Source organism: Micromys minutus (assembly GCF_963924665.1).
Source record: "Micromys minutus genome assembly, chromosome: 2".
In the NCBI taxonomy this organism is placed as follows: Eukaryota; Metazoa; Chordata; class Mammalia; order Rodentia; family Muridae; genus Micromys; species Micromys minutus.
This window is the reverse complement of record NC_137971.1, coordinates 46,152,665-46,161,951: the sequence shown is the minus strand read 5'-3', so window position 1 is coordinate 46,161,951 and position 9,287 is coordinate 46,152,665. Positions and strand designations below refer to the sequence as shown.

General features: G+C 34.2%; 1 protein-coding gene across 1 annotated transcript; it reads right to left on the bottom strand.

Annotated features, from left to right (window-relative positions):
• Positions 1-1,084: 1,084 nt before the first annotated feature.
• On the bottom strand, positions 1,085-2,029 carry LOC308416831 (olfactory receptor 5B12-like; the record flags this gene model as incomplete). The annotated part of the gene is made up of 1 exon (XM_080911925.1): positions 1,085-2,029. The coding sequence occupies one exon, from the start codon at positions 2,027-2,029 to the stop codon at positions 1,085-1,087; it is 945 nt and encodes a 314-aa protein (XP_080768051.1).
• Between the last annotated feature and the right edge of the window lie 7,258 nt (positions 2,030-9,287).

Genomic DNA, 9,287 nt, shown 5'->3' with positions numbered 1-9,287 from the left:
AGACAAAGAAAAGGTGTGGATTTGGGTAGCTGGATAGAATCAGGGAGGAGTTGGGAGAGGAAAACTCAACAATGTAAACAGAATATATTATATGAAAAAATTTATTTTTAATAGAGAAAACAGAATCTCCTGGAAATTATATATTTTGTTTAAGAGATAGATGATAAATTAGTGTACAGGAAGAAATGAAGCAGACACAGTTATCACAGATATAGCATTGCTCCTATATGCAGTAGTCTAAAAGTAATTTGAATCTAAATCAATGGAATGACTATATAGTATTTATTTATTAGTTTTATTAAGGGAGGGAGAATTCTTATACAGCATCATTTAAAGGAAGTGAAATCAGTTGGCATATGCTGATCTAAAATGATGAACAGGAGTCTGATCAATATTAAAGTGATCATGACAAATGAGCACTTTTAAAAGTGTAGTCCTGGTTTTTATGGTATGTAACTTCTTGAATTCTTTTTATATTTTGGATACTGGCTCTCTCTCAGATGTGTGGTTGATAGAGCTCTTTTCCCAATCTGTAGGCTGCCATTTTATTCTATTCACAGTGTTGTCTTGCAGAAGCTTTTTAGTTTCATAAGTATTCTGCTATGGCAAGTGATTACTTGTAATTCATTGGTTCTATTATTCTTATTAAATAGCTGAAAAATTATATTAATAATTATAAATGTATGTACTGAACAGTCAGTATTTTCCACATATCTAGAAGGCAAATGAAACAGTCTCTTTAAGGTTAAAAAGAGAATGTATATTTAATATAAAAAATGAAAACATAAAGCAAAATATATTTGCAGTCCCCATGTTTTATAGCCTCCCAGCCCCCCACACATTTCCAAGGACATGTGTGTGAGTGTGAAGATGTCTTCTATGTAGATGGGATCCTGTGCTACATTCTGGACTATAACTGTGGTGAATAAAGGTTTCTAGTCTTTCAATACTCATTGTCCTTAATTCCTATCATCTTTTTTCCCTCTTTTTATTGGATACTCTCTGTATTTACATTTCAAATGTTATCCCCTTTTGGGAGTGGGGAAAGGAAACAAAACTCTCTTATGGTAAATTTGTTGTAAAACTAAAATATGGACATTATGGCAGATTTTGCATTCACAACAGCTTTTTTGAATGCACCCTTGACATCTTTGTTCCTCAGGCTGTAGACCATCGGGTTCAACATGGGGATGATCATGGTATAGAACACAGATGCCGTCTTGTCAGTGCCCATGGTGTGAGTGGAGCTGGGCTGTAAGTACATGAAGATGACAGTCCCATAGAAGATGGAAACTGCAGTGAGGTGGGAAGCACATGTGGAAAAGGCCTTCTGGCGTCCTTCAGATGAAGCCATCCTCAAAATAGTGATGAAGATAAATAGGTAGGAGACCATGATGACCACAATAGAGAAAAGAGCATTAAAGCCCACAACAAAGAAAATCACTGTTTCACTGACAGAGGTGTCTGAGCAGGAAAGAGCTAGGAGAGGTGGGGCATCACAGAAAAAGTGGTCTATCACATTGAACTTGCAGTAGGAAAGCCTGAAAATGTTTCCAGTGTGAATAGAGGAATTCAGGAAGCCACAGACATAGGAGCATATAGTCAGACAAGCACATGTGTTTGTGGTCATAGTGGTGGCATAATGCAGGGGTTTACACACTGCTGCATATCTGTCATATGCCATGGCAGCCAAGAGAAAGCTTTCAGTGGTTATAAAACCCACAAAGAAGAAGAATTGGGTTCCACAAGCATCGTGAGATATTTTTTTGTCTATTGAAAGGAGACCTGCCATTACTTTGGGAGTGACAGCTGAAGAATAACCAAAGTCCACCAGAGATAGGTGACTGAGGAAAAGGTACATGGGAGTATGGAGGTGTGAGTCCAGCAGAATCAACCCTACCATTCCCAGGTTCCCAAGCACAGTGCTGAGATAGATGAGAAGGAAGACAATGAAGAGTGGTATCTGGAGCACTGGGTCATCTGTTAACCCTGCAAGAATGAACTCAGTCACCTCCATACTGTTCTCCATTGGGGATTATGTGACTGCCCTGTAGCAAAGAGAAAGGATATGAGAAAGAGAATGGAGAGGAATGCTGGTCCTTTGTGACTGTCCTCTCCATGTCTTCCTTTAGCATGCCAATGTTCCTTTCAAGCATTCTGATTCAAGCAGTCAGGTAGGAGCAAAATTCAAGTTTAAATTAAAAGATCATACTATGCTGAGAAAAGATGATGTATCTCAATCTAATAACTCCACATATGACTGAATTGAGGCTTGGAAAAAAAGTCACAGATATGATTTCCAGATTAACTGCTCCATAGAAAAGAACAAAGTCTGTATTTGAAGTTTCAAATGAAGCAAAAATTTTTTTCACTAAACTAGAATTATTTAATGTATCAATAGTTAGTCAAAGTAATACGCAATAGCTGTAAGTACATACCTTTTGTTTATTTTATGAGTTTTTGCTGTGTTTTGTTCAGTTTTCATCTTTGTTTGGGTGTGTGGTTAATGAAACTGTTGGTTTTGAATATTTTGGGTTAAGTTTTTCACTGTAGACAGCATCTAAACACCACAAGTTTACTTCTGCATATTGTGTAGGCTCAGGAGCTGTGGTATTTCATAAAATCCTATTTCCTAGTTTATTCACGCCTTCTGATATTTTGTGGTAGATGTTCTTATCTCTTGGATGTTTGTTCCTTACAGAAGCCAATTCCAGCCATATGATGTCCTCTCTCAGTACATCTATTCCACATACATCTCCAGTGACTCTGCATTGCAATATCATCAATATAGTTGTTACAACACAAGTATTTTGGTAGTGGATATAAGCATTCATATCATTAATTCCTCCAGATGTATTGTAAAATTAACTTAGTTTTACTCTCATTACACTTTATTCTACCCATGTCAAGTTATATATAAAGAATACTCTATAATAATGAAGTATGTTTAGAGAGTAAATTTAACTTTAATTAGTCTCATGGTAGTGTAAGATACTAAGGACATACGTTTTGCCATACACAGAAAACATTAATTTATATGCTAGGAATTATGGAATATATTCAATAAAAATTTTGTTTTTCCAGTTAACCTATTTTACTTTCACATCTAGGTATTCTGGATTCCTGACTCTAATTCATCTCTAGGTCAGAAATATTTGGATGTAAATGTCAGCAACTGTACTTTACACAGTTTATTTCATTAATTTGTTTATTACATCTATGACTACAATTTTTTCAATAAACTTTTTGTTGACTGAAGTTAAAATCCAAAGTTGAACTACTCTATATAACACATATTATACATTGTGATCCAAACAAGGTACTTTGTCTATCTTGATTTCAGAAGTGGTTAATACACAAGATGGAGCTTCCAGATGAAGTGAAATTAAGAGTTTGTTTACAAAATTTATGACATTTGTATTCTCCACATACTCTCTTATCCTTCTATCCTTCATATAGTCTCTTCCCCTTTTTCATGAAATTTCAGTTTTTGTAAGTGAATATCTGACCCATTTGTGGATGTTTCATACAACTAATCATTTTATTTAGCAAGTTTTGTAGTATCATCTGTGAGAAACATCTATTTTAGTATAAATTGATTTTTATAAAAAGAGTTTGATATAAAATTAAATAATTCTAGAAAATATGTGCAACTTATGGGAATGTTTTAAATGCAACTCAAAGAAAATGATCTAAGTATAAAAAAAACTGGATCTTCAAATGTTTGGATAACTTTTTAAAAAATAAAAATGAACAAGCTGTATAAAATCCTAGGTGTTGTCCATTTCTTCATTTTCTTACTAATAATTGGTTCTACCTTGGGTAGAATTTTGCTGATTTCTTGGTACCCAGTAATGCACTTAACACATTTCCTAATGTAAGGAAATTTCAGACTGAGGTATTGGAGCCAAAAGATATTGGGGTTTCTTTTTATTTTTAATTTGTCAAGAATATCATGATGATTTATTATTTTTTTACAGTTGTGAAATAGTGATTTAGAATTTTCTGTCTATATAATAGTTAATAAGTCTTGTCTTTAATACAGGTAAGTTTATATGGCTAGAAATAGAGCCACATTTTAGACCTTTTTAATATCATAGTTATATGTGATACAATTTTACAACTATTTCTGAAAATTTTATAACTAATTCTTAAGTTTGATATGTTATAATTTATTAATTATTCCTTCTTTAAAATATTACTAAGATTTTCCAAATTGCAATAACATTTTATGATTACACCCTCATTTGATCTTCTCATAAACTCAAGGATTAGTTAAGATAAAAAATATTTTTCTCTAAAAGAGCCAACCCAAATTATAATAGTTTTAAATAAAAAATATAATTTTCAGCAAAGTAGAGACCTATGTTCTAATAAATTTCTCATATGATAAATTTATATGTTGTTTTTTTACAACAACACCACTGGATTTGAGCATACATCTGCTGATTATCTCTGATACAAAGTATAACACTATAGAAAATACTACAATGTATGCTCTGGTGAACTAATGAAAAAATGGCTGAGCTCATGTGATATATTCTGGTTACATCTGTCCTCAAGTTCATGAGGGTTATGAGTTTGACTCAGAAGCTTACCTTTGTTCCTGAGCAATGCAGCATGGAAACATGGCACCTTCATAAAAAATTTTATGATTTCAGCCTTGAAAGTAAGAAAGTAGATTTGGAGATTCTTATTCAGTGTTTGGCACATAAGGTAAAGATGTTCAAATGAAAGAAAAATTACACAACTGGATTTGGAACTATCTATCAGAATCTTTAGTCCTACCTTTCCTGATTTTTCTTCTTAGATAAATTATCTGAGATCTTTAAATTTTATAATATGCTCATCCATAAAACAAAATAATCCCAAGAACTCCTACTCCGAAGGAAGCCTGATGTGACAAAATAGACTCTTCACTATTTCTCATACATGGTAAAGTGTGTTTACTATTTTATCCAAGTGAAAATTGCCACTGATATTTTCCCCCAGGGAGCATGCTTTGCCTAAAATGCCATTTGGTGAGAAATTAATTATTGGTTCTAGACAACTCTTAGTAATAAAATCATCAACAAAACAAATGTAAAAGAGGATCTTGTTATGAGCTACTCCTTTCAGTGAGAGGTCAGTGCAGATGCTCCATGTTAAGAAGTGGTAACCAGGAGAGTGATCTGCAGTCATGAGCCCTCATAGGAAAAACATCTCAAGAGGACTTCAGCAAGCCTGTGTCTCACACAACTGGGGAGTAGATAATTAATGATTCCATGGGAGTCAAGCTCTGCTTGTCGATAGATATCATAGGATTATTTTCAACAAATAATGTTGGTAATGAAAAAATTATAGGATTTCAACTTGATATTCAGGTTAACAGCTAATAATTTGTATTTTGTGTGTAGAGTATATGTATGCTTTCCTTTTTCTTTTTGTTCCCTCTCCCAACCACCCTCTTCTGCCTCAGCACCTGGGTGTTACCCTACACTGGAAAAAGAAGCCTTGCTGGACCAAAGGCCTCTCCTCCCATTTATGTCAGAAAATGCTATTCTCTGCTGCAATTGCACCTGAGGCCATAGATCTTTCCATGCAAACTCACTGCTTGGTGTTTTAGTTTCTGGGAACTGTGGTGGGTTTGGTTAGTTGGTAATTTTGTTATTTCCATGGGGTTTCAGACCCTTTCAGCTCCTTCAGTCCTTTCTCTAGCTTTTTCACTCGAGTCCTCATGTTCAGCCTGAATGTTAGTTCCAAGCATCATCATCTGTATCAGTGTGGCTCTGGCAGAGCCTCTGAGAAGGCATCCACATCAGGTTCTAGCCAGAAAGCACTACTAGGCATCAACAATAGTGCTTGAATTTATTGGGTGCATATGGGGTGTATCTCCATGTGATGCAGTCTCTGGATAATCTTCTCACTAACTCATGCTCCTCTATTTGTCACTTTGTTTCCTCCCTTGAACATTTTGTTTTTCCTTCTAAGAAAGACTGAGGCATCTGCTTTCTGGCCTTCCTTTTCTTTGAGCTTCCTAAGTTCTGTGGATGGTTTCTTGGGTATACTGAACTTTATGGGCTAGTATCCAATTATAAGTGAATACATACATACCATGAGCTTTTTTTTTTTTTTTTTTTTGGGAATGAGTTACCCCTCTCAGAATGATAGCTACAAGTTCTATCCAATTGCCTAGGAATTTCATAAAGTCATTGTTTTTGATAGCCAAGTAGTATTCCATTGTGTATATCTACCACAATATCTGTATTCATTCCTCTGTCGGAGGTCATCTGGGTTCTTTCCAGCTTCTGGCTATTATAAACAAGGCTTCTAATAATATGGTTGAGCATAAGTCCTTGTTAGATATTGGACCTTCTTTAGGGTATATGCCAAGGAGCGGTATGGCTATGTCTATTTTCTGAGGAAGCACAGATTGATTTTTGGAGTGGTTGTACCAGTTTACAATACAACCAACAGTGTAGGAGTGTTCCTCTTTCTCCACATTCTTTCCAGCATCTGTTATCACCTGAATTTTTGGTCTTAGCCATTCTGACTCATATGAGGTAGAATATCAGGGTTGTTTAGATTTGCAATTCCTTGATGACTAGGGATGTTGAACATTTCTTTAGGTGCTTCTTAGCCATTCGATATTTCTCTGTTGAGAATTCTTTGTTTAGTTTTTATTTTAAAATCTCCCCTGAGTTTAAGCTAAAATTCTGTCAATTTCTAAAATCTCTAAAATTCTCTCAAAGAACCAACTTTTGGTTTTGTTGATTTTTTTTGTATCATTCACTGTGTTTCTATTTTGTTGATTCCTGCCCTGTGTTTCATATTTCCTGTCATCTTCTCTTTTTTGTGTGCTTGATTCTTTTTCTTCCAGGGCTTTCAGGTGTGCTGTTATTATTGTAGGATATCTCTAATTTCTGCACGAGCACAATTAGTCCTTTTAGTACTGCTTTTTTTGTGCCACATTAATTTGAGTATATACTGCCTTCATGTTCATTTTGTGGTCAATTTTGGAAAAGTACTATGAGGTTCTGAGAAGAGCATATATTCTTTTGTTTTAGGATGAAGTGTTCTGTAGATATTTGTTAAATCCATTTAGTTTATAACCTCTGTTATTTTTACTGTGTCTCTGTTTAATTTCTGTTTCAGTGACCTGTTCATTTGTGAGATTGGTGTGTTGAAGTCTCCCAGTATTATGGTGTGAGGTTCAATGTTTCTTTAAGCTTTAGTTAAGTTTCTTTTATTAATCTGGTGTCCTCGTATTTGGTGCACAAATATGCCGAATGGAGACTTTCTCTTGGAAAATTATTCCTTTGATGAATATAACCTGTCATTCATCAAGTTTGACAACTTTTCTTTGAAAAATCTTTTTAACTGGATATTATAATGACAACTCCCACTTGTTTTTTGGGACTGTTTGCATGGAAAACTTTTTTGTTCAGCCTTTCACTTTGAGGTAGTGCTGTCTGTCTTGTATGCAGACACTGAGGTGTGTTTCTTGTATGCAACAAAATGCTGGATCCTGCTTGTGTATCCAGTCTATTAGCTTTTGTGTTCTTTATTGGGTAATTAATTTCATTGATATTGAGAAATACTAAAGACAGATGATTTGTAGTTTCTCTTACATTTGTGGTTATAGGTGGCATTAGATGTATTTAATTCTCTCCTTTTGGTTTTATTGGAAGATGATTTCTTGTTTTTTTCTATTAGTGTATTTATCTTCCTTGCTGTAGTTTTCCAGTAGAATCCACTATATGACTGGATTGGCATATATGTATTGTTTAAATTTAGTTTTTCAAGGCATATTTTGTTTCCTCTATGCTAATTAAGAATTTTTTTGGGTATAGTAATCTGTCCTGGCATCTGTGTTCTTTTATGGTCTGAATGACTGCTGTTCAGGCTCTTCTGGATTTTTGAGTCTCTGCTAAGTCAGGTTGATTCTGATACATCTGTCTTTATATGTTACTTGTACTTTTTCCCCTACAGATTTTAATATTCTTTGTTTTGTGATTTTTTTGTGTTTTAATTATCATCTGATGATAGAATTTTCTTTTCTGGTCAAATCTATTTGGTTTTCTGTAGGCTTCTTGTACATTTATGGCCATCTCTTGTTTTAGGTTGGGGAAGTTTTTTTCTATGATTTGAAATCATATCTCATGATAATGATAGGGGTGTTTAGAAAGGATATGAATAACTCCTATAAAGAAATACAAGAAAATACTACCAAATAGGAGAAGAAACAATGAAACCATCCAAGATCTAAAAATTAAACTAGAAACAATAAAGAAATCACAAATGAAGAGAACCCTAGAGACAAAAAACCCAGCAAAGAGATAAAGAATCATAGATAAAAAAATCACCAACAGACTACAAGAGAGAGACAAGAGAATCTCAGGAGCAGAAACTACCATAGAAGTTACTGATACAACAGTCAAAAATGTAAAATGCAAAATGCAAAAAGCTCCTAATCCAAAACATCCAAGAAATCTAGGACACAATTAGAACACTAAACCTAAAAATAATAGGCATAGTAGAGAGATAGGATTCACACCTTAAAGAACCAGTAAATATCATTAATAAAAGTATGACAGAAAACCTCTTTAACCTATAAAAAGAGATGACCATGAACATAAAAGAAGCCTACAGAACTCCAAATAGATTGGACCAAAAAAGAAATTTCTCCTGACGCATAATAGTCAAACACCAAATGTTCAAAACAAAAAAAGGATACTAAAAGCAGTAAGGGGAAAAGGACAAGTAACATATAAAGGCAGAACAATTAGAATTACACCAGACTTCTCAACAGAGAATATCAAAGCTAGAAGATCCTGTGTAGACATTATACAGACCCCAAGAGAAAAAAAAATGCCTGCCCAGGTTACTATATCCAGCAAAACTCTCAATTACCATAGATGAAGAAACCAAGATATTCCAGCACAAAAATAAATTCACACAATATATGTCCACACACCCAGCCCTACAAAGGATAACAGACAGAAAACTCCAATAAAAGTAGGGAAACTACAGCCTAGAAAAAGCAAGAAAATAATTTTCTTAAAACAAACCCAAAAGAAAAAAACCACACAAACACAATTCTACCTCTATCAACAAATATAACAGGAAACAATATTAACTATTCCTTAATATCTGTTAATATCAATTAACTCAATCCCCAATAAAAAGACATAGAATATAAGACTGGATATGTAAACAGAATCCAGTATTTTACTGCATACAAGAAACACACTTCGGTGACAAAGACAGACACTATCTCAGAGTAAGAGGCTGGAGAACAATTTCCC